This window comes from Meriones unguiculatus, chromosome 16, assembly GCF_030254825.1.
Source record: "Meriones unguiculatus strain TT.TT164.6M chromosome 16, Bangor_MerUng_6.1, whole genome shotgun sequence".
NCBI classification, from domain to species: domain Eukaryota; kingdom Metazoa; phylum Chordata; class Mammalia; order Rodentia; family Muridae; genus Meriones; species Meriones unguiculatus.
Genome location: NC_083363.1, coordinates 59,565,943 through 59,592,094, shown reverse-complemented (window position 1 = coordinate 59,592,094; position 26,152 = coordinate 59,565,943). Strand labels below are relative to the sequence as shown.

The 26,152-nt window shown below is 38.7% G+C and overlaps 1 protein-coding gene across 2 annotated transcripts in view; it reads left to right on the top strand.

Moving 5' to 3' along the window:
• Tsga10 (testis specific 10) overlaps positions 1-26,152 on the top strand; it is a 95,093-nt gene that overhangs the window by 53,829 nt on the left and 15,112 nt on the right. For both annotated transcript variants that reach the window (XM_060369885.1, XM_060369884.1), the window contains exons 11-16: positions 1,474-1,628; positions 6,874-6,929; positions 10,144-10,312; positions 12,434-12,544; positions 14,789-14,974; positions 25,234-25,443. In XM_060369885.1, the coding sequence (XP_060225868.1) occupies positions 1,474-1,628; positions 6,874-6,929; positions 10,144-10,312; positions 12,434-12,544; positions 14,789-14,974; positions 25,234-25,443 (887 nt within the window). The remainder of the gene's footprint in view (positions 1-1,473; positions 1,629-6,873; positions 6,930-10,143; positions 10,313-12,433; positions 12,545-14,788; positions 14,975-25,233; positions 25,444-26,152) is intronic.

Genomic DNA, 26,152 nt, shown 5'->3' with positions numbered 1-26,152 from the left:
CTCAAATCAAAAATACAAAATACAGTGAAATGAAAAGTAGCAAGATAGTAAAATAGTTTGAGTGAGGTACGAAGCTAAGGACTTGGATTTCTCGAGCTAAAACTCACTAGAATTCTAAAGAAGTGGGTATTTGTGGTTTTTCTCTCTGTTGCTGTGCTGAAGTACTCTGACAGAAGAAACTTAAGGGAGGAAGGGCTTATTCCTGTTCACAGTTCAGAGTGCCAGTCCATCATGGCAAGAAAGGACAGTGGGAACTTAAAACAGCTAGTCAAGATGTCTGCAGTCAGAAGAGAGCAGATACATGCTTGCTGCTCAGCTTGCTTTCTTTGCTGCCTAGATGTTCCCACTGGCAATTAAGGAATATCTTTCCACATCAAGACAATCTCATGTAGGTATGCCAAGAGACCGTTCTCCCAAGTGATCTTAGATTGTCATGTTGACAGCACCATGACACCTAGATGATAGATTGCTTGGTGTTCAGTGGAAATAGATTCAGATGTAAAAACAACAAAACTTGTGTTGCCTGAGAGTCATTACTACCTATGTGACATTGTTAAATCATGTATAATCTAATAGAATGGTCTTAATAAGGCTGCACTGAAATGGCTCTTGACAGGGATTAACTCTATAGGCAGTGTCTTAGAGGTCTGGTCTACCAGCGCTCTCCCTGTAGAGTACCAGAAGAGCAGTTCTCACACTCCCTAGAAGCTAACAAAGATCCCGAGAGACAGATTTGAAGCTTTGTGTCAGGTAATTCTGTTATCCTGGAGCACCTCTCTGTTCAGCAGTTCCCACCACTATGGATTGGAACCATTATGGAGTGTGGGGCATGGGGTACTTGCCAAAATACAAATTGCTTTGCCCACTACCAGAACTTTGGTTCAGCAGGACCATGAAAAGCCTACAAATCTATATTTCCTAGGTGGTTCTGACAGAGTTGGGTGACAAACCACAGTTTAACAACTTCTGCTTTGTACAAGTTAGTCATGCCTTCAATATTGACATCAATTTGTCAGAATTCTCATAAATAGAATACCATAGATGATTGTCTTCCTTAGCAATTGTAGAAAAATAAGGAAGAATCAAAATCTCTAAAACTGATTTAATTGAGTATTTTATTAAATTTTGTTGACAACTTTACATTCAACAGGCATTCTAGGCTAGAGGGGAGAGGAAGTTAATGGAGAAAGTCCACAGGTTGCTTTGGTACCCCACTTGCCTCATTCGTTCTTCTTGTAGGTCAGTCTGATCAGATGTTGATCTAGAGCTTTTCTTTGCTATAATTTTAAGACATTATTGTGCTTTTACATTTATGGGCATTTAGAACTTATGATTCCTTATTGTTTGTAATCACAAGCAAAAACAATTTATGATACTCTTAAGTGAGTCGATAAATAGTTGGAAAATATTTCAATCTGATGAACTGGAAAAAGACTTCATCTTGATTAAAATGACACCTTTATGATTATTTAGATAATTTTACGAGGCAAAGTATTGCACAACGAGAAGAAATCGGCATTCTTGGTGCAACCCTCAATGATCTGGCTAAGGAAAAGGAATGCCTGCAAGCATGCTTGGATAAAAAGTCTGAGAATATTGCATCCCTTGGAGAGAGTTTGGCAATGAAAGTATGTCCTGAGAACTGGTAGACAAGATATGCTTAAATGAGGTGTTTAAATATTAAACTGTAATTTAATGGTTCATTTAACTGAATAAAAGAATAAGATTTTCTCAGATTTTTCTAGAAAGCCAAAAGTTTAAAATCTGAAATGTTTGAAGACGAGTGCATACAAATCTACTAGCTAATGTTTTAAACTTACTTTTTAATCACGAATTAGTGACTATGTTCACTGATAATAATTAAATTCAGTATCAAAATAAAGTAGTAAGTGATTTTTTTTTCTTTCAAACATTTTAAGCCCATCACTTTGGAAGGTCATATGTTCATTCCATTAGAACTGCCTTTGTGAGCTGGTTATGGTGGTGGAGGAATGTAATCTCAGCACTCCAGGAGACAGGGGCAGGTGGAGCTCTGTGATTTTGAGGCCAACCTGGTCTACAAAGCAAGTCTAGGACAGCCAAGGCTATACAGAGAAATCCTATCTCGAAAAAAAACAAAAACCAAAAACAACAATAGCAACAACAACAAAACTGCCTTTGTGGTTGTAAACTATAAACATGCTTCACACTTTTCTTGTTTAGTTTTTTGAGACAGGTTTCACCATGTAGCCCTGGCTGGCCTCACACTCCCAGAGATCTGTTTGTCTCTGCCTCCCTAATGCTGGGATTAAAGGCGTGCACCACCAAGGCCCCTTATTGAAGGTATTTTGGGTACATGTTTTAATGCCATCATCAGTCTTTGAGAATGGACCATGTGTTGTTCCTTCACAAAGCTGGGTGATAATGGCAACCATGAATTTTTTTTCTTGTTAAACAATAACAAAAGATTTTACAAGGAAGACAGAAAGAAACAAAAGCCCCCTTAAGCCCATAAACTGATTGTGAAGGCAAGTCTAGTCTGTTCCTTACTAATGTTTTAAGCAAAGATTGTACTACTACTACTACTGTCTTTCTTCTAAGAGGACTAATTCATTAGCATAACCACCTGTCCATGCAGCTTTTCAGCAAGTATTTAGTGCTATGTACTCGGTGTTGTGTTAAAGGCTGAGGGTGAGTGGGGCCATGGACTGATTGGACAGGTAAGCACCATAGGGACGTAGGCCCCATGTGTTAACTGGAGTTTGGCAGAGGCACGGCTAATTCAGCCTGGGAGTTGGGCAGGAGAAAGATATAGGAAGTCTTCTAGAGAGTGACATGGCTAAGTTTTCATTAAAAAAAAAAAAAAAGACTAGAAATGCCAGAGAAGGACTTATGGGAAGAAGACAGTGGGAGTGTAATAGACAAGCAGAGCAGCTTACACTAGAGTCCACTGACTCTCATGGGAGAATTTCAGGACGGTTCCAGATAGTTTACCGTCAGAGCTGCAAAGAGCTGTGTAAGGACAAAGATACACGTGGGGTTGATTGCTGTGATAACGTTGAGTTCTGAAAGGCTGCAGCAGTATCTCTTTTAGAACAAATATTCTAGCAATTATAAATCTGCAGGAAAGATGGACTGTAAGGAGCCAAGACTAGAGATAAGGACTGGTAAGGAGTAAAATGATGAGACCTGTCTTCAGAAGCTGCAGAGCCATGAGAGAAACAGATGTGCTGAGGAAGCGGGACTGAGATGTGCTTTCTGCCTCATCAGTGTTCGTGTGCATGAAGAAGAAACGTAGGCAACAGAACACGCCTGGGAAGGTTGATCATTTACCAGCTGAGCTGGGATTGGCTTTGGGGACAGTGTAAATGTAATATTTGTGGGCTGCTGGAATTTTAGGTTTGGAGAGAAAATTGAAATTAATAGATGTGAAATCGTGAGCATAGTTGAAGTCATAAGGAAATGGTATGTGCTTTCTGAAAAATTATCTTTTAAAAATTTATGACTTTTTAGGCATGGTTTTGATTATCCTTATATTCAAAACAATAGCATTATTTTCTTTTAAAACACTTAACATTTAGAAATAACTTTTTGCCTCTTTCAGAATTTATTTTTCCTGCCATATATACCATTTCAAATTCCTCTGATTCTGTGAACAGCATTGCTTCCCTTACAAGGAAGACAGATGCAAGTGCATTTCAAAACCAGGAACTTTAAGTTAATTTTAGGAAATGTTTGTCCTCTGAAGGGAATAGTTTGTAAGACAGCATTGGAGAGCTAGAAGTGATTGCCAAGCATGCTGGCACCTGCCTATAATCCTGCAGAGGCAGAGGCAGGAAGATGGCTGTGAGCTTAAGGGCAGCCTGTTCTACATAGCAAGCTACAGGCTAGCTAGAGAAACATACTCTGTCTCACAAAACTCCAAACGAACAAAAGAGATAATATTCTCTGTAGTGACATTTTAGAACTGAAGTAAGAAATGTCCATAAGTAGAAAGCAAGACATTGGTCTAAGGTGGAGATACAGGGGTGTGCTAAGCTAGAAAGCTCTGCATTAGAGTGAATAAGGCCATTTTCCCTCTGGTAACCTTAGCCATTATTTTAAAGGTTTTATTTTTATTTATGTGTGTTGTATGGCTTAAGGAGTCCAGAACTCCTCTAGAACTGGAGCTACACAGTTAGTTGTGAGCCATTTGACATACATGCTGGTAATCAAACTCTGGTCCTCTGGAAGACTAGCAAGTGCTCTTAACTGTTGAGCAAAATCTCCAGTCTTGGTAGTCCTAGTTTAAAGAAATGTTTTGCTACTTGGTGTCAATTAATATTAGAAGATTGTAGCAAGATTATAGATTTTTGAGTACCAAGGAGAGCAACAGAACCAAAAAAATCTGGATGTGGGGGTCTTTTCTGAGACTGATACTCCAACCAAGGACCATTCATGGAGATAACCCCTGCACAGATGTAGCCCATGGCAGCTCAGTGTCCAAGTGCATACCCTAGTAAGGGAACAGGGACTGTCTCTGACATGAACTCAGTGGCTGGCTCTTTGTACCTCCCCCTGGTGGGGGAGCAGCCTTACCAGGCCACAGAGGAAGACAATTCAGCCAGTCCTGATGAGACCTGATAGGCTAGGGTCAGAGGGAAGGGGAGGAAGACCTCCTCTATCAGTGGATTCGGAGAGGGGTATGAGAGGGGATGAAGGAGGGAGTGCAGGATTGGGAGGGAATGAGAGAGGGCCTACAGCAGGGATACAAAGTGAATAAACTATAATTTATTAAAAAAAAGAAAAGAAAAGCTAGAATTGGAAAGTTTTAGGGTTTTTTTTGTTTGTTTGTTTATTTTTTGAGACAGGATTTTTTTTGTATAGTGGTCTTGAGTGTCTTGGACTCCCTTTGTAGACCAAGCTGGCCTCAGACTTACAGTGATCCATCTGCTTCTGCCTCCCTGAGTGCTGGGACTAAAGGCATGTGCCACCATATCTGACGTAGGTTTTTGTTGTTGTAGTGTATTTTTTTTAAATAACTGTTTTAACAGTTCACATGAATATATGTCCCTCACTGGAAAAACATTCAGGTTGTACAAGGAATATTAAAATTTCTTTTTAAAAATAATAAATTTTCTAATGTTAGTAGGTTTGAAAATTGGTGGTATTACGGTTCTACTAAAAGAAAACTTGTCTGAGAGAATATATTACTGAGTTCTAGTCAATAATTTTTGCCCTGATTATTTTATAATGTTCCTACAGCATCTCACATTTTTATCCCTTTGATTAATAAAAAAAGCCCTGTTTAGGGTTATAAAGTATATTCTGTGCTTAACCATATAATGACTTTTAAGGCACTAGACAGGGAAGCTTTCAAAATCCATTTTTTTTTATTTTTTTATGTCCTGCCTGCATGTACACCTGCATGGCAGAAGAGGGCACCAGATCCCATTACAGATGGTTGTGAGCCGCCCTGTGGTTGCTGGGAATTGAACTCAGGACCTCTGGGAGTGCAGGTAGTGGTCTTAGCCATTGAGCCATCTCTCCAGCCCCCAAATCCATTTCTAAATGTATGACATCATTCCTTAATTAAAAGCGTGTAAAAACTGCTTTGTTTTACTTTTTAAAAATTAAAATTGTGTGTGTATTTGTGTGGTATGTGTACACCTTAGGTTTTGATCTTCTCACTGAACCCAGAGCAACAGATTTGGCTAGGATGGTTGGTTGTCCAGCCTCAGGGATCACCCTGTGTTCACACCGCAGAGCTGGGGTTACAGGTGTGCACTTGCCATGGCTGCTGGTCCACAATCATGGTCCTCATGCACATGTAGCTCATGCTTTACAGAGTGAGCTGCCTTGCCAGTCTCCAGATTCCCCACTTTAGTGTGTATGTGGGGGGTGGGTGGGGGGTATCTTCAGTGAGTTTGTTCTTTAAGGGATGAACTGTTTTGTTAATGGATGTTTTAATCATACTCTGTCCAAGTATTTTTGGTCACACACTCACATATAGTCTTCATTATTCTAACCAAGAGTGAAGCTGAAAAGACCCTAGAGTGGGGCACATGAATAACAGATAGTGCATGTTTACTGAGAGTTTTAAAAGTATGATAATAGTATCAAAGACAATATATTCAAATACATTCAGCCTCAACTGATTCCACTATTTCTATTTTTTTTCATAAAAGCTCTGAAATATATTGGGACAGATGTTTGAAGTTTATATTGCTAATATAAATACACTCAGTTATTTTTTTCTAAGAAATAAACTTAGTTGCCTACAGTTCTCTATAGGATTAAGGCAAGAGGTTATCCAATACCAAATATCAGCCTTGAAAACATACATGCAGATACCATTATACAGACTGAGCAGTTATTATTTATGTGTTTAGGAATATATGTGTGTATACACATACATACATGTATGTGACAAAAATTTTAAAAAGAAGTCCATGAATTTGAAAGAGAGCCATGGGAAAGTTTGGAGGGAGGACAGGTAAGGGAAAATGACACAAATATATTGTATTATAATCTCAAAAAATAATTAAAAAGAAATGAATTTAGTTATATATTTATTTTACCAAGTTTTATAACATGAGGAACCTGTGGAGATAAATTAGTACAATTTACTGTAGAATATTTCATTGCGAAACCATGGCAGTTACGGAAGTCTTATATAGCTGGATGATCACACAAATCTTTTAAGACATTATTAGTTATGTGATCTCATGAATATATATTAACCTCACCCAGTACAAATGTGCACACTGATGATAGGCTCTAAAGTATGGAAAAGAATATGGCATAAATGTTTAAAACCAAATGAATATTATGGGGCAATTTATTTTTATTTGTTCAGCTTTGGTAGAAGTGAGTTTTAAACAATTTTAACTTAATATTTGTGTTAATTTTAAGGAAAAGACCATTTCAGGCATGAAGAATATCATTGCTGAGATGGAACAGGCATCAAGGTAAATCATTCAAGACTATTTGAGCACTTACTGGAGGTAAAACACTATTTATGTGTGATACAAGGGGACTGAAAATCAAGGGGTTTATGTTATATACCAGATGGTCATTCTGATGTCCAACAGAGGCTTAGGCTGGCTCAGGGAGTAAAGGAAAGTATAGCTTTCACCAAGTGAAATAAAGGGCAGGGCTTCCAATAGAAATAATAGGAAGGACCACAGCTTGTTCAAAAGCCCCTGGAACTACACGTGGGTGAGTGTTGTTGGGCCCTCAAGTGAAGAAAAAAATTGTTGATGATGACAGATTTTAGGGAAATGTCAGGCTGCCAGGTCCCCATTGCACATGACAGGAGGAGTGTTCAGAGAAAGATGACTTGCTTCTGAATTTAAAGAGCCTTTGAGAGAACTGTTGTAGACACGACCAGGAAGGAGTCTGCAGTGTTGACAGGAGCTAGTCCTGCAGACAGCGAGTCTGTGGCTCCTTGGAACTAGGACCTATGTCAGGTTCTCTAGAGGAACAGTACTCTGTTAGCAGCCGTGTGCACGCTACAGGAGCAGAGAACTCCACAGCTGCCCAGTCCACACAGATGAATGCCTCAGCAGCCTGAAGCCAGTGTTGGGGACCCAGAGCTCCGTGCAGAGCTTCTGCTGTTCTGTCTACACTGAAGGACCGAAGAAGCTGGCAGCAGAAGACAGCAGCAGCAGCTGTCCATTCAAGATGGGCAGGGGCCAGACAACACTGCCTCTTCCTGGAAGAGCCATTTAGAGGGTGCTGCCCACTGTGAGAGTCGGCTTTCCCCAGTCAGCTAAGCTTAGAAACACTGTCACACATTTCCCGAGGTGTGTTTCCTAGGGTGTTTAAGTGTCATCAAGTTGATAAGACTGGCTGTAACCACTCTACCTCTTCACAGCTTGACACACATATCTAATGTCTTTCTTAATTTTTAAATGAATATTGTAACAAGGTCATATTTGAAATGATGTGAAATAACTATCCCATGTCCAACTGAAAATGCACTAATTCTTCCTTCAGGAAAATAGCACAAAGGCCCTTGAGGAATGCTTGTTGTGATAACTCATGAGCTAAGTTTGATAATATAGATATAATGGCACAAAGTACTGAGAGCAACTCAGTGTATTTTATGTGAAAGCTATAAGACAAGAAAGAAAAACAAATCTGCTTAATGAATATGTATGTCCATGTGTGCACATGCGCACATGTGCGGACACGCACACACACAAAGTCAGGAAATAAGTGTGACAATTAACAATCCTGGTTTCACTGAAATGTGGCTGTAGCTGATAATGTACCACTCATTCTACATTTTCTCTGCCTTCAAAAAACAAAAACAAAAAAACCACCTGAGTAAATCCGGATTCTTTCCATTTGAGTCATGACCTATGCCTTCGCTCCTGAAGGATGTAGGCTTTCATCATCCTGCCTGGGTTGAGTTGTAGTTTCCCCTTTACTTTAATCAAAGGGCATTGTAACATTAAGAGATGCCCTAGAGGATCTGCATTTCAGACATGCTTTTATTTTCCTTCATTGTAGGGTAGCAGTCAATCTAGTCAGTCTCCCCCTGGTAGTCTTAATCACTCCTAATACTTTAATTCCTTTCTTAGCATGTTGACTCAGGAACCCAAAGTGACCAGGGAGCTGCCTTAGCTTTCAGATCAGTTGAATGGCTCTTGTATCTCCTGTTTGAAACACTCTCCCCTCTCTCAACCCAAAGCTTGTAGGGCAACTGAGCATAATTGTTGTGGGAATAGGAAGTAAACATCCTTTAGTGTGTCATTAGGGGTGATGGTGAGTGGTGTCATTCTCATTTACATTTCTTAATTTTGGACCATGAATGCTCCCTAGGGGGAAATAGTACCATACATTGGACATTGATTCAGAACATGTACAGCCTTTTGAAAAATCCTGCTCTAGCCCTTGGGCTGTTGCTACATATTTGCTGCTATAACTTCATCTTTTAAAGGTTTTTCCACTGTTTTGTCAATCAGCTGCTTTGGGATGGTCGGGAACAAGGTAAGACCAGTGGATTCCATGAGCATAAGCTCCCTGTTGGATTTCTTTGGCTAGGAAATAAGTTTTCTGGTCAGAAGAATTCCTGTGTAATACCATGACAGAGGATATGCTATTTCGTAAGCATTATGTGCAGGAGAAGCAAATCTACAACCAGATATGTATATGTTCCAGTAGGACACAGTCCTGGTCTTTCTGTGATGTGATACAACATAGTAAGAGCCAGCTCCAGGTATCACCAAGCCAGTTAAGGACATTCGTTGCCATGGTTCTGTTTCTTTACACCCATTTCTGGCACAAACTCTTTATCAGGCAGGATTCTTTAGGGAACATAACCAATAGAATGTATATATGTATATTAAAGGGGAATTGCCTCACAGGCCAGGAGCTAGGTATCCAGCAGTGTGACTATGCTTACCAGAAAGGCATGGAACTTGGTAGCTCCCCATCCCAAGAAACTGGATGCCTCAGCTGTTCCAAGTTGGTGCTGGAGGGCTGGAGCTCCCTGTGGAGCCATTTATGATCAGATTATATTGTGAAAGGCCAAAAAAATGAGTGTGATAGCGGTAGAGCAGGGGGGCAGCAGGCATGAATGCACATTTAGAGGGACAGCTAGTGTGTTGCACCAGCTTTCCTTCAGGTGACACTGAAGCCAGTTGGAAGGGGTCGTCCACTTTGAAAATGAGTCTTACCCAATCACCTAGTTGTCTCTGGGGCCACTCTCACAGACACAAGGGCAGGTGTGTCTCCTATCATTTAATTCTCTGTAGAGTTGAAAATTAAGACTTGGAGGAGTCATGGACATGACAGAGCATACTCTGAGAAGTAGGACTCAAGGGAGAAGAATGGACTGTGTGCCCTGAAAAGCAGCTTTTAAGAGCACAGAGGAAGAGAACTCCGCAGGCAGAGTCAACTACAGTAGCTAGAAGTATGGTGAAGGCCTTCCTGTGCACATGGGACGTTTTGAGATGTGGCTGAATCGCCTTGTGTCTGTTTAGAATACTCTTCATATTGAAATGATGGGACTGCTAGAGAAACTGTAAAGGTCGTCTTTGCAGTGTTTGTTCCTTCAAGTTCAAACGTTTTAACTGTTTTCATTCTAACTGTCCCACCTTTTGTCTTGTGAGAATTTGTTATTCTATTTCAGTAAAATATCTCTTCTTATGTATTATTTGATTTGTGGAATAGACAGTCTACTGAAGCCTTAATTATGTGCGAACAAGATATTTCCAGAATGCGCCGGCAGTTGGATGAAACAAATGATGAGCTGGCTCAGATTGCCAGGGAAAGAGACATCTTGGCTCACGAGAATGATGCTCTTCAAGATCAGTTTAACAAAGCCAAACAAGAAAACCAGGTATGCTTGTTCCCAGCATCTCTTTCTAAAGAAAAAAATGATTTCTTCAGAGGCACAGCCCTCAGTTCATTTTGTAGAAAAGCTCAGACATTGTAACTAGCAACACTCTTGTTTTTTACTTTCATAACAGATTATGTCATGTAATTTCTAGATGAAATTCTCAGACATAAGTATTAGCTATTAAAGAGAAAGGAATGGGATGTAATGGATTTGTTTTAAACCTTAGAAAAACTGCCGTACCAAAGGGTGAGTGTTTGAAGAACAAAACAAACAAGGATTAAAAGCAATGAGAAAATTTAAAGCAGGGCCTTATTTATGGTGGACTACATATTACTGCGTTTAAATATTATGTATGAACTATGGTATATTTTTGGACCTTTTTAAACACTATGATGCTTTTTAAAGGCAATTCTAATATTTACTCTGTAAGCCAATATATTTCAGTCTGACAGTGTTTGGTTCTAATAACATTATTTAAATTTGAACGTTAAAGCATTCTAATTTTTGAAAAAAAAAATAAAACAAACAAAAGAAGCTGATGATCTCTCTCAGTCAGGAGGTACTTGTTAAGCAGGTGTGAGTCCCTGAGTTTGAAGCCCACACCATATATGGTGTGGTGCTGGAGACCCTAGTCCCCGTAGTCAGGAGGTAGAAGCAGGACCAGGAGGTCAAGGTCACCCTTGGCTACAAACCAGTTTGAGGACATTCTGGGATAGTTGAGGGAACAGCTACTATTGATATGCAACATATATTCTGCTTATTTCATACAATTATACAATTCAAATTATTAATACTGTTACTTTCTATTACTGTGGTGAAACGCCATGGACAAGGCAGCTTATAAAAGGAATTGTTTAATTGCGGGCTTGCTTGCAGCCTCAGAGGGTTAGTTCATGATTATCATGGTGGAGAGTATGGTTCCAGACAGGCATGGTCCTGGAGCATTAGTTAAGAGCTTCCATCCTGCTTGTAGGTAGCAGGCAGAGAGAAAAAGCCTGGACCTGGCAGGGGCTTTTAAAACCCAACAGCTCATCCCCACTTACACACCTCCCTCAGCAAGGCCACACCTTCTGATACACACACTTGCTAAATGTAGGTGGAACACAAACTGCCTTTTCTCTGTGAGGAGGCAACAGAAGCACTTATTTAAGACTGACAGGGTTGGCCATCACTGCTAGGCTTTGTTATCATGTATTTTAAATTCTAAGAATCTCATCATATGTAAAAATAGATGATAAATGAAACATTTACTATAGAGTCCACGTTGCTACTTACTAGCTTACCACAATATAAATTTCTTCCTCTCCTTGAACTGCATATTCAAAGAAAACTGACATTGTAAGAGTTTTCATATGTGCCAGGGTAGTGTTCTTCTTCCCTTACGTCATGTAAGAGCGGCATTTCTGTAAACCACAGGCTTAGAACAACACTGTAAAAATTTTGGAAAATGGAAACCTTAGAAAGTTTTATCCTTAATATCACACCTTTGAACAGAAATCTAAGTTTATTATAGAACTTTTCTAAAGAAGGTAAGAAAAAAGAATTATCTCCTGATGTCTTTACCATCTAGTTACTGTCATGTTAGCTTTTAGCTTGTGTTTTTACTGGTTTCATAGCCGTTTACAATTTTAAAGATTTTAAATAGAGTATTTTATATTTCACATATGGAGAATGTCTATCGTCTTTATGAGTATTTGAAAATGTCGCAGTCCATCTCTCTGATAACAGTTCACAGAGTTTCTTTGTGAAAAATTTTGTTTTCAGTAAACAATTGTATTGTTTACTGTATTGTTTGAGTATACAATACAATTGTTTACCACAGTTGAAACTCTCTTCACTAATTTGGTAGGCAGAATACTATTTTGTTGTCTTAATTAGCATACGTTTGGTTACTAGTAAAGTTTAATTTAGTGTCACTAACACTAAAGTAAGCCATCATTCATGATGACCTGTCTGTGTGGGTCCATTGCTGTTTTCTGTTGGGCTTATTTCTTTACCACTTTCACATGGGTTTTTATGTGGTTGTTCTATTTTTTGAGATATTTACAGTTTACTTTAGGTGTTTTCACATTGAGAAATTTTTATTTATTACAGTCAAATCTAGCTAATTTTTTTCCATAGGTACTGTCCAAAAAATTGAATGATACTCATAATGAACTTAATGATATAAAACAGAAGGTCCAGGATACGAATTTGGAAGTTAACAAGCTGAAGAATATATTAAAGGCTGAGGTACATGTATACATTTTTTCCTTGCTCATGATACCTACAGGTTTTCATAAGACAATTTAGTCATCTATTATACTCACCAGAATAGTGAATCAAGTCTTTCTTTAATCAGATATTGCAGCTTTGACTGTGGCAGGTTGTGTACATTTAAACTCACCAGTGCCCAAAAAGATGGCCCAAGAGCATGTTTTCATGTTTTCTTTCAGTTTTCTAAATTCAGAGTTTACTTCCTAGGCAAGTAGGTTCTTCCTAACTGAAGAACGAGGGGCACACATTTTCTGTTATAAAGTTGTGAAGTGGCTCTTCCTGACTGTTGGGCAGGGCAGAATGGATCACACTGTTATTAGACCATCTGTTCCTAAGAGCTAGTAGGTTGTTACCATTTGCACATCTCTGTTAGCCACTATTTGACCAGTCATGTGTGTGTGTGTGTGTGTGTGTGTGTGTGTGTGTGTGTGTTGTGACTTCAGAGGTTTCTGATTGTGAATGTGTGTATGTCAGTTCTGTAATATACAGCTTATCTCAGGACAATAGAGATGTACTTAGGTAGAATATCTAAAATAGAGTAATAGATCATTATCATAGGTATGGTGTTACCTACATAAGACTCACAGCATCAGTGGGAACTTTACCTCCCTCAGCTGTGTATTTTATTTAACATATCATTCGATATCCTTATACAGACCTATTTTGAACATTTGTTTATAGTGCACATAATAACATTTTTAAGGACTGGGAGAGGTCAGGCATTCTTAGAACTCCTAGATTATACCTGTTGCCTTCAGCAGCTTTGGAACTGCAAGTCTTGAGAAGCAACATTTTTGCATGTGCTTAGTTTAATAGACAGGGTAACGGTCTACATCTAAGGCCACAAGATGGCAATATTACAGTAATTTTAACTGGGAGAACACACATTTGATTAGAAAGGGTGGGGTGTTAATTTGTTGTATTTTGGTTGTTTTATTTAGCTCAGGATTTCTGATAGAGAAATGTGCTGTTATCAGGAAGGAGAGTGTTCCTGACATTAGTGAAATCATAACTGAAGTTTAAAGAAAAGTTGAGCAGATGACAGTACTAAGGCTTTTTTCTTTCTGTGCATGTGTGTTCTGTGTAAATGTGTGTGTCTGTCTGCATGTGAGTACAGATGTCTGCAGAAGCTAGATCCCCCTGGAGCCGGAGCTACAGGAAGTTGTGAGCTGCCCAACAGAGTTGCTGGACCCAAGCTTGAGTCTTTTACAAGAGCAGTCTGAGTGCTGAGCCATCTCTCCAACCACTAAGATAAAATGTGATTTTGAAGTAGCCAGCAATGGTTATTTAATATAGTGTATTATTTATGGAACTCAATTTTCCCTGTAGAAAGCAGGTCCCACTTAAACTAATTCATGTATGGTATTACTTTGAAGATTTAAAATATATGGTTCCCACAGGGGTTGCATTCAGCTCAGTGGTAAAGGACTTGCCTATATGTGCAAGGCCCTGAATTCAGTCCCCTGCACTGCCAAAAGTAAATCTGCGTCTGTACTGTATGGACAGCTTATACATAAGTACATATTATTAGCATACATTTAACATTTTGTTTTTAAGCAATTTCTGACAACTTAGTAGAAGAAAGCCCAGAAGAGATTATAGTATGTGACCAATAAAATTACACCTCAGAGTCTGGGGACTTGGCTTAGTGGTAAAAAGCACTCCCGTAGAGGACTCTCAACTTCATCGCTCAGAACCCAAGTCAACTCTAGCAGACCCCAACTCCAGGAGACCTCTGGTCTCTAAGGGCGACAGCACTCAACATGCATACACACCCCCCCAGACAAAAATAATAAAATAAATCTTATCAGAAAATGACACTTACGATATGAAAGTATGCACAAAGTCTTTGGCCAGTGCAGCTCAATAAAATGGTCGGGAAGAAGGGAATGCTAATGAGAAGGTTAGCAGCTCAGGCCAGCAAGGCCAGTAAATAATCACGGGAGAAAGGCTCTCATAAAAAGAGACACAAGAATGTGCTAGTCCAGGTCCTCAAGACAGATGTGATCTCTGGAGTGGGTAACTGACTCAGCAGGTTGGGTCATACTTCTTTCTGGTCCTTACAGGATGGCCATCTTTCTAGGTTAAGAGGGGAGCTGGGGTTTCTTTAAGGTTACCTTGCAAGGGATTTCCCAGTGGCCCAGATAACACTGCTCCATGTGCACTTTATGTTAAGTGTTTCTAAAGCTTTAAAGCAGTAACACAACACTTGCTTTTTAGGAATCTGAGAACCGGCAAATAATGGATCAACTCCGAAAAGCCAATGAAGATGCTGAAAACTGGGAAAATAAGGCCCGCCAATTAGAGGCAGATAACAACACCCTCAAATTGGAACTTCTCACTGCTGAAGCAGAGGCCAACAGATTAAAAGAAAAAGTTGATGCCCTTAACAGAGAGGTTGAGCAGGTAAGTTTGTAGATTTGTGTTTATAGTACATCTTGTATCATATTTAAGTGAGCTTTTCTTGACTTTTCATAGATTTAGTGTGTTGATAGTTGAATTATATAAATGCACTGTAAATTATAGCCTCTTAATTATTCGCCTATCCATTTTGGTCCTTTTAGATACATACAACCAGAATAATCATCAACTTTTTTTTTCTTAAGTTGGGAAATGTTTCAAAAAATTTTTTTTAAATATAATAAATCAGATCTATTCCTATCCTACAATATAAGAACTTTAGTGTGTTGCCACATTTATTTTTGTTTAAAGAAACAAAACATCAGAGTTGGGAGCAGTGGCTCAGTGGTTAAGAGTTCTTGCTGATCTTCCAGAGGACCTGAGTTCTATTCCCAGCCACAAGGTATGGCTCTGACCGCCTATAATGCCAGCTCCAGTAGATTGACTCCCTCTTCTGGTCTCTATGGATACCAGCACTCATGTGGTACACGCACATGTGCACGCACACACACACACACACACACACACACAATTAATACGTTAAATTAAATGAAACCAAACATTAAAACTATAACTTCTCAGGCTGGAGAGATGGCTCAGCAGTTAAGAGCACTGGCTGTTCTTCGAGAGGTCCGGAGTTCAATTCCCAGCAACCACATGGCAGCTGTACTCCCATGGGATCCCACACCTTTCTTGTGTGCAATAGCAAGTGTACATGGAGATAAAACACCTATATAAACTAAATAAATAAATCTTTAAAAAAATCTGTAACTTCTCACCCACATGTTGGGTGCCTATGGCTTTCACATTGTTCTAGCTCCTTTTCATGAGTTCATACTCCTGTGCATCTCCCACCCACCAATGGTATATGGTGTTTTCTCTTTTCAGGTCAGTTTTGTGCATGTGTGCATATGTCATGTGGGTGGCATGCATCTACACAGGTTGACGTTGACATCTGACGTCTTCTTCAATCGTTTTCTACCTTATTTGTATTTTGAGACAGGGTCTCTCAGTGAATCTGGAGCTTGACAGTTCAGCAGGCCCCGGGACCCCCTGGCTCTGCTTTTCTAGTATTGGGATTACAGGTGTGCTCAACCATGCCTGGCTTTTTTTTTTCTCCCTGAGACAGGGTTTCTCTGTATACCTTTGGCTGTCCTCTACTCGATCTGTAGATCAGGCTGGCCTCAAACTCAAAACATTTTTTAAAACAATTTCTAAGTTGACCTGCTGTCAAACTCAGGTCTCCATGTTTGCATTGCAAGCGTTTTACTGACTGAGCTATCTTCCTAGACCTACACCTGATGATGTGTGTGTGTTTATTTTTAATTATATGTGTATATGTGTATGCATATGTGAGAAGGAGGGAGTGGAAGAGTATTTGTGCATGTGCGTGTATGTCCGTGGACACAAGAAGAGGGTGTTGGATCTTAGAATGGAGTACCGTGGTTGCCAGCATCTGACTTGGGTACTGGGAATCAGACTTCTGTCTGACAACGCAGTGCGCTCTCAATCACTGAGTCGTCTCTCCAGTCCCTGCCATCGAGTTTCTATTTGTTAGGGCTTGGGATCTGGTTAAGTATCAGGCACTTGTCTAGAATATCAGAAGGCCTGAATTCATCCCTGGCACTAAATAATTTTATCTAAGTAATAGTAAAATACTAGTTATCTGTTTGCAACTAGCCTTTTTAAGGTCAGCAGCAATTTTTAAAATTCATCTGTTTTGTTACACACATACCTCAAACAGTGGCTTATATTCATTGCATAAATATTGTCTTGCTTAAATTATCCCCATATTAGAAGGAATATAATTTTTTCCCTTTTCTGTAGTAAAGTTTCCTGTAACAAACATTCATTTGTTGGCTCTGTATCTTTGGGCTTATATCTGGAAGTGAGTGCCTAATCTAAGACACAAACAGTTTCACTTAGTTCAACACATTTCTTTCTAAAAGTTTGAAACCAAGAGTTATAAATTTGCCTAAATACTGTATGCAATACTATCAATTTTTTCCACAGTTGTTTTGTGTTTCCTAAATTAAAAGCGAAAGTGAATATCTTTTAATGCTTCTTTTAAAAAACTACAACCTAATCTTTAATAAAATGATGAGTATGACTTTTAACACAACAAAAATTACACAAAAAAACACACAAAACTCTCAGGAGAACAGATAAAGCATCAAAAATTAATCTGAAAAAATGTCTTTCCATATATTGTTAGCAAAGTACTTTTCTGTTATTTTTGATTGTTTTGTTTTGTTTTTTTGTTTTTTGAGACAGGTTTTACTGTGCAGCCCTGCACAGTGAGTTCCTATCCTGGAACTCACTCTGTAGACTAGGCTGTCCTGGAACTCAGAGATCCACCTGCCTCTGCCTCCCAAGTGCTGGCATTAAAGGTGTGCACCACTACCACAAAGTATTTCTAGAATAAGCTTCTTCTGTGCTAAAAGGATTGTGTGTTCCAAAGGATTTTATGTTGATGGACATGTAGGACCTCTTTAATGAGCTATTTCCAAATATGGCTAAGCTGTTTGAGGCGTTTCCTTCAGCAGTAGTGAAACCACTTCTGGAAGTCCAGTACCAGGAAGCTGGGAATTCCTGGCAGAAGACTGATTGACACTTGCCTGTTTCAAATTTTGTCAACAGCAGGTGGCACACATCTGGTGAAGAAACAAGTTATAGGATTTAGTGTTTTTTGACTACTCAAAGTCCCTCTTGGTTTTTTCTTTAATTTCTTTTGAATGGATTAAAAAAGATATTTTGTGTGCGTGAGTGTCTGCCTGGATGTACGTGTACATGGGCCCCATGGAGGCCAGAAGAGGGGCATCAAATTTTCTAGACAGCCATGCGGGTGTTAGGGACCAGACCCTAGTCCTCTGCAAGAGCAGGAAGTGCTGTCAGCCACCGAGACATTTCCCCAGACCACTGAATGAATTTCTTTTAAAGGTGTATGCTTTTTGTTTTGTTTCTTTCGAGACAGGGTTTCTCTGTTGTAGCCTTGTCTGTCCTCAGCTTGCTTTGTAGACTAGCCTTGAACTCAGAGGAATCAGCCTGCCTCTGCCTCCCAGAATGCTGGGATTAGAGGCGTTCTCCACCATATTTACATTTTTCTATTCAGTGTGTGTCTGTCTGTCTGTTTGTTTGTTTTGTTTTTTGAAGACATGATTTTTGTGTAGCTATTATCCTGGAACTTGCTCTATAGACAAGGCTGCCCTTAAATTCTCAGAGACTGGCCTGCCTCTGTCTCCTGAGTACTGAGATTAAAGGCATGAGCCACCACCACCAAGCTTTATATTTTTCATATTAAGTGGCAGGAGTCCTCTATATTTTTTATTACAACCTTTTTGGAGATTTAACAGTTAACTTGTCTTTTCATTTACTTGCAAGATAAGGAGACGTTAATCCCAGATGCACTTAGAATTGTTATTAATCTTTTCTCATATTATTTATGATCTTATGTTTTCTTTAAGGAATTCCTTAATGTCCTGTAGCCTGGAAGGTCTTTTCCTATATTTTTACTTAAACTTATATAAAAGCTGAGGAGAAAGGAAGAATAGAGAAAATGTGGGTAATTGTTACCAAAGTACACTCAAGGGAGAGAGAATGTTTATAATATTCCTTAGTTTTCTAGGTTAATAGAGTTCAAAGCAGTGATTGACTGCTGTTTGATATCAGAAATTAATATCAAAGGAGATACATCTGCTGATACCCTGATTTGATCATTGCATATTGTAGGACTATATTATATTCCATAAATATGTCAATTTAAAAGCAAAAGTTACTCTAAAATATAAGTCTGTAGAGTATTTTCTAAGTGTATATTTGAGGGAGGGCTGTAGTCTATATGTCCCGTTTATGGGGGAGCATTCCAGACATTTATTCTTTGCATTTTGATCATTGTAAGTTTTACATTAACAACTATCCACTGTACAAATACACTTCTCTGATGAGGATCAAAACTGCACCAGTCTGTGGGTAGAGATAAATATTTAGAAGGCAGTTTTATGTTCTGTCCATTTAGCAAAATAATTGCAGACTCACCCCAGAACCTGTGATCTCTCTAGCCATTCGTTCTTGCCCAGATTTCCAATACTAGGCATGAATTTCCTCATGTGTGGTGGACCATAAATCTGATGAGAAAATAGTTAGTTGTCCTTATAGCATTCATAGCACTATTACCTCCATGGTGTATCTTTCCATGCCAATTGTTAGAGCTTGCAGGGTTAATACTGTTATTAAGACTTGACCTCGGGTAAGACTATTGATGACTCCCCACCACCAGGAGCTTATAGCACCTTCCAGTAATATTGCTTCCAGTTCAGTTCAGCTTGAGTTTTTTCATGTCATGTGATCAAAGTATGTGGTGTCTTCAGCTACAGAGTCTTATCATCATTTTTTTCCCTTTGTGATAGGATGTCAGTGTGTAGCCCAAGCTGACCTTGAACTCATGATATGCCTGCTTATGTCTCCTAGATTATAGGCGTGTGCCACTACACCAGGTTTGTAACCTTGCACATTTTCAAGTTACTGCTTTTGTAATATCTTTATTGAGAATGGTTCCTAGTCATACAGTGTGCCTATTGAAAGCATCTCACTGGTATTTGGAGTATTGAGAGTTATGGCCCTGCAAAAATGAGCACTGTTGAACATTTTCATCATCCTTAAAAGAAACAGTGTACTCATTAGCTATCACAAACTGCTACCCCACTTTCTTTCGTGTCTTTGACCCATGCTGGGTTAAATTGTATACATGGAATTAAGTACAATTTTGCATCCCTAAGATAAATACTACTTGGTCATTATATGTAATTACTATTCTTTTTGTGTGTGTGTGCTGGATTTGGTTTTCTAGTAATTTTTGTTGAAGTTTTTTCTTATAACAGCCTGTATGGTTTTAGTATCCAAGTGATACTGACTTCATATAATAACTTGGAAATGTTATTTTTGCTTCTAGTTTTTTAAGAGTTTGTATATAATTGCTGCCAATTCTTTAAAGGTTTGGTAGAATTGAAAGCTGACGCCATCTGAACCTATTTTTTTTTTGAAAGTTTTAAAATTGCTAGTCAGAATCATTTTGTTATAGACCTGTTCTATTTATCTTGTATTCAATTTTAATAGTTTATGATTTTTAGGAATTTGTCAATTTCATGGAAGTTAATTTAATGACACAGTATATCTTTATAATCCTAAGAAGTCATATCTTTGACCATTATTTACTCAAGGGTTCTTTTTCTCCCTTGCCTTTTCTCTAAGATTCTAGAATTTAAAGTACAAATGTACGAGCCACTTGATACTATTCCACAGATTATGAAGGCTCTGTATATTTTCCCAGTTTTTTCTTCTTTGTGCCCTGTTACTGCATAGTTGCTATTTTTGTGTGTTGTGTGTTTTGTGATAAATACATATGAGCACATTTGTGCCTTTAAACAATGTCATAATTCATTGAATAATAACAATACATTCACAAGCTAAATAAGTTTTATTAGTTGCTATTTGCCCAGTAATAGCAATTTTGCTTTATAGCTAGCTGTTGGCAACCATAGGTTCTTTAATTCCATTATTTACTAATCAGCACTTAGTACTTTATACTTTACATAATGTATTTATGTATGTGGGTAATAGAACGTCCAGAAAGAGTTTAAAACACTACAGAGTTTAGAATGTCTGTCCTGAGGATGAAAGTAGAGACCTGAGCCAGGTGCAAAAGCATCTACAGGGGTCCAAATAGGATGCCATCTGAGCCCACAGGGGCAGAGCTGCTGGGGCAGTTTTCAGGTTCAGGCCAGGGATAGAGACGGGAGTCTTTTGCCATGAGAGTTTTCCCAGAGAAGGCACTGACTAGTCAGAGGACTTGCCAACATTTGGTCTTGGAGAGCTTCTTCTAAAGTCCCAGGTAAGGTTATATTTGCTTTGATTGATATGCTCAGGCATCAGTTTTTCTGATAAGGTTTGGTCTGTTTGCTGTTGTCATTGTTTATTGGCACGGTCCTTGGAGCTCATTGGCCCTTCAGTTTAGCTGAATCGGTGAGCTCCAGGTTCAGTGAGAGACTCCATCTTAACAAGTAATGTGGAAAGTGACTAAAGACAACACTGGATGTTGACCTCTGGCCTGCACACACACACACACACACACAGACACATGTTGCTCTGTGAGATGAAGTCCTTGAAAGCTACTGTCCATACAGCCACACAGCACAGACTCTGCCAGAGCAGGCCCTGTGTGTTTTCTGTTGTCTTCTAGTACTGTCATCTCAGCAATTTTGCATCTGTTTACACTGACTGATGTTCATTCTGGTTGTGGGTCCAATTTTTCTGACATTTTACATGTCTAGCATATTGTATTTGTACTCATTTGTTAGTTTTATTTTCTAAGAGTTTCGATGTGCACAAGCTTGCCTTGAATTTGCTGTAGCCTTGAATTTCCTTTCATGTGTGCATGTTACCATTGACAAGACTAGACAATACTCTCCCACTGATGCATCCCCTAGTCCTTCTCTTTCTTTTTCTTTTGAGAGAGCCTCGTGAAGTTGTGCAGACAAGCCTTGAACTTTGGACCTTTCTGCCTCTGAAGTACCTTGGATTACAGGCCTGTGTGACCAAGTACAGTTTAACTGATTTTTTTTTTTTATTAAAAATCTGTAATATCTTTCTATTAACTGACAAGTTTTTACTTCGCTGGTAAATTTAGTTTCACTGTTGCTTGTTTCACGCTTTCTATGTGTCATGATTGTGTTGTTTCTTTCTATTTTTCCATCTTACATATTTGTTTTCCTTACACATTTCTGGCTGCCACAGCTCATCAATATGGAGGTTCCATGTTCTACATTTTTTTCCTTAGATGTTAAGGAAAATAATAGTTAAACCAGCAACTCCCTAAGGGCATTTGACTGATGAGCATCACGCCCTGCTCACTAGCACACACTTGTGCTTTCTCTGTCACACCTCCACACTTTCCTCATCTTATCAGGCACTGTTTTAGTTTCACACTGTCGTTTTGTGCGCCACTAGGTAATTGCGGTTGTTCTTGTACTCAGTACTGTCTGTATTTACTATGGGTTTATAAAACCTTCGTCCACTTGCTTCTCATGTTCTGTTTCTTCCTTACTCAGCTTTCTTTTCTGCCCTTCTTCTTGCAGAAACCAGTATTTTCATTTTTCCATCTCTTTGAAAATGACTAGCATACCTGTAGTCTTGAGAATTAGTTTAGCTGAGTGTGGAATTCTACATTGGGAAGTTTTCTTTTGCTAACTTTAAAAATAACCTGGTAGGGATTGGAGAGTTGACTCAGTGGTTAAGAATGCATACTGCTTTTGCAGAGGACCTGAGCTAAGGGTCCTCTACCCACATTTGGCAACTCACAACGGCCTTTAATGCTGTCTCCAGGGTATTTGATGCCTTCCTCCAACTTCCAGCATGCTCGTAGTGTACACATATACGCTTACATAAATAAAAACAGAAATAAATCTGTAAAACAGTAACCCCTGTCTTCTTTGTTGGAAGATCAGTTTTCTGTCTAGTGACTCCTTGGTCATCTGCCTTCATCATTGGTTCGTATTATAGTCTTATCTTTCTCCTTGTTGAATTTTACTGCTACGTGCCTACGTTTGTTTTCTTTACATTTTTCTTCCTCTGTTTTCTTCAGAGTACATGTACCTTTTATTAGTTCTGGAAATTTTTCACATATTACTTCCGGAACATTACTGCTTTCAATTCAGTCTACTGTCTCCACAACTTAAGTATTTTGAATCATTTCCCCTTATTGACTGGTGTTTGCATAGTTTCTGCATGTTTGTGTTCTATACTTTGTCTTCCAGTTCACTCTTCCCTTTTCATTTGCTGTAGTCTGTTCTTGATATATTTATTAAGACTTCCATTACAGAGAGTACTTTTCTTTCTAGAAGTTCTAGTCAATTATTTTTCAAATGTGCCTTTTTTTATGTGTTACTCTTTTCTTTTCAGATTCCTTCCTTAATGTCTTTGTACTTTCCAGCATATTTTGCCATGCCAATGAAAATATTTTGCTCAGTAACATGGATTTCTGGAAGTGAGGTCTTGCTCTGTTGCTCTGACTCTCCTTCAAGGTGGAATTCGACCTCCTACACTCACAAGCTTTTCTTAAGCAGAATCCTCCATCTCATAGAATCATGTGTGGTCTTGGTATGGTGCTGTCCCTTCAGGAAGGTGGGTTTGCTCTTGTAAAGTGGTTCTAGGTTATTACCAATAGGGGACAAACCTTATGTTAACATTTAAAAATAGAGACGAGGAAAGTAGCATTCCAAAATTAAGTTAACATTTATGTTTATCATAGAAGAAATTGTGTTCCTATCCAGTTATCAGGTCCTGATCAGCTTTTAGTTTTTTCTATGTGGCTAAATAGACTTCCTTATTTCATTTATAGCACATCATTCAAGAATCTCAGGTTATGTAGAAGTTGTGGTTCTTTTTATTTGGCATTTGTGAGTGTGTGGTTTGTGTGGTTTTTTTTATTTGGTGTTTGTGTGTGTGTGTCCGGGGGGGGGTATGTGTGTGTTTTACTGACAATTAAACCCAGTGTCTCATGTTTGCTAGGAATGGTGCTGTATCCCTGACCTGCAAACACTAAACCCTTCTCTTGCTTTGCTTCCTGTAGAGAAATGGGAATTTCTTTCTTTTCTGTAAGCTAAGATGTGAAATTAATAAAAATGTTTTGTTGCAGGGCGTGGTGGCATTTGAGAAGCAGAGTCAGGAGGAACTCTCTGATTTCAAGGCCAGCCTGGTCTATGTCTGGTCTACATAGTGAGTTCCAAGCCAGCCAGGCTACATAGTGAAACCCTGTATCAAAACAAAATGTTTTCTTGCTCAGTTTTATATTGAGACTTTCCCACTTAGCTTAATCAGTCATTTTAGTAGAGCCTACAACCTCCAGACTGATCTTCCAAAACGCTAGAAGTCTAACCACTTCACTTCACCCTTGAGGATCACAGCCTTACTAGGTTTTGTGCATCTCCTATTATTTTTCTGTGAGCACTAAGCTCCACTCACAGCAGCTTTTTCTAAGTTCTTTGAGTGTGTTATTCTTATTGCATCCAAATAGAGCTATGGCACTTTGCATTTTTTTCAGCTTGAAATGCCTCTTCCTGCTGTTTGTCTACTCACTGTTCAGTCATTTATTTTGGGAAGCCTTTCCTGACTTTCTGATTCTTTCAGCATAGGTCAGTTTTTTTTTTTTTTGATTGCTAACTTTTCCCAAAAATATGTTCTTAATATGCTTATACATTCATCTGTAATATGTTTGATTGCTAGAGGACTCCCTCTGTAGCAGAATTTTGTGAGAGCAGAGGTAATTTTGCTTCCCTGTGAACTGGTCTCTAGGCACAGGAATTGCAGCACACACAGATTCTGTGAAGATGTGCTGGGTAGTAGGTGGATGGTAGATAGTAGCAGCTGATGTGAAGAATGAGGAGGAATGGCTGCAGAAGGGATATCAAGAGGGCAAAGGGGACATTGAATTATGCCCAAATAGCATGTGCCAGGAACTCTTTTTAGTGCTTTATACTTGCAACGGCACACACAGTCTTTGTTTCCCAGTTGTTACCTTCACATTTGTAGCAAACAAATACTTCTCTGTAGGTGGCAGTGCACTTACATAAGCATCGTGCTGGGAGGGAAAAGGTGTGGAGAGTGGAATTATTTTGAACAGTTGAAAGTGTTTATGTAACTTGAATCTCATGGCTTTTAAAATATGCATTTTCCATAATTGGTTGTGCTTAATTTGTACTTGATCAGAGCTTTTTCCCTCAGAAGTATTGGTATTAGAACATTATCAGGGGTTGGGGATTTAACCCAGCGGTAGAACCTAGAAGTGCAAGGCCCTGGATTCGGTTCTCAGCTCTGGAAAAAAAATTATCAATCTTCATTTTATGATAATTTGACTGATATAAACATGTCAGTCAAGAATTGAAGAATTCTCTGAATGAAGCAGTGGCTAGCAATTGTAGACCATGTAAACTGTGCAAATACAGATACAACTAAAAACCAAACTTCATATATCACACTGGCATTTAACCTGCAGGTATTTTAGGAGGAAACAGATTTTTCCTAGTTGCATCTTTTAAACTAGTCAGAGGATTTGTTTAAAGAAACCTAAAACCTCAGCTTATCTCTCTGAGAACGTTTTGTGTATCCCATCAGTATCTCGATCATCTAAGGTTTGCCCCATTTTGTTATCCACGTTGACTTTCTTATGGCTAAAACCTTATACATCTGCGTAAACTATCATCTTGTCCTTGCAGCATTTGAATGCAGAGCGCTCTTACAAATCCCAGATAGCAACTTTACACAAGTCTCTTGTAAAGATGGAGGAGGAGCTTCAGAAGGTTCAGTTTGAAAAGGTGTCTGCACTTGCCGATTTGTCTTCCACAAGGGAACTTTGTATTAAACTCGACTCGAGCAAAGAACTGCTTAATCGACAGCTGGTTGCCAAAGATCAGGAAATAGAAATGGTATGTAAGATGTTTAGAATTGGTGTTACACCTTTTTGCTTTAAGTTTTGTTTTTATTATACTTTCTGAATTTTATTTTTAAAGTTTAAAAGGTTAGTTTATGACAGCTGTGTTCTAAAGAATTCAAGAATATTAAAAGAAAAAACCAAAATTTTCCTTTGAACTTGTAGTTTGCAATTATGTTTAACTAGAATTATAAAACACATTGACAGAGCCATGAGTGAAGAACCACATCTAAATTATAACCTTAGTGACATTCTTACAGCTAAAGTTATCTAATAATTGGATGAGTTCTTTTAAGTTGTAATGCATTTTATTGTATATACTTTTTGCCTACACTATGGATATAATATTCAAACCACACAGGCTCATGCTCACCAGGCATATAAATAATTTGAGATGAAGAGAGAAATAGGAGAAATCCATAGAGAATTACTGCTGAATGTGGGTGGGTGGGCATCCCACATAGGCAGTGGTGTAGAGGTCCATGTGGATTCTTGAATGAAAATCAGTTTTTTTTTTTGTGGCCAGTGTGATGTGTTTGGGAAGAACTAACCAGGAGTAAATCTGGAGAGATGGAACCCAGCTCTTAGAGTATAGATATTGTACAGTGTAACTGAAATAGCAGCACATCTTGATCACCATAGTTATTGATTATTATTAAAGTTTATTAAACTTTTTATTTTGATAATCCACCCTTTATGATGCA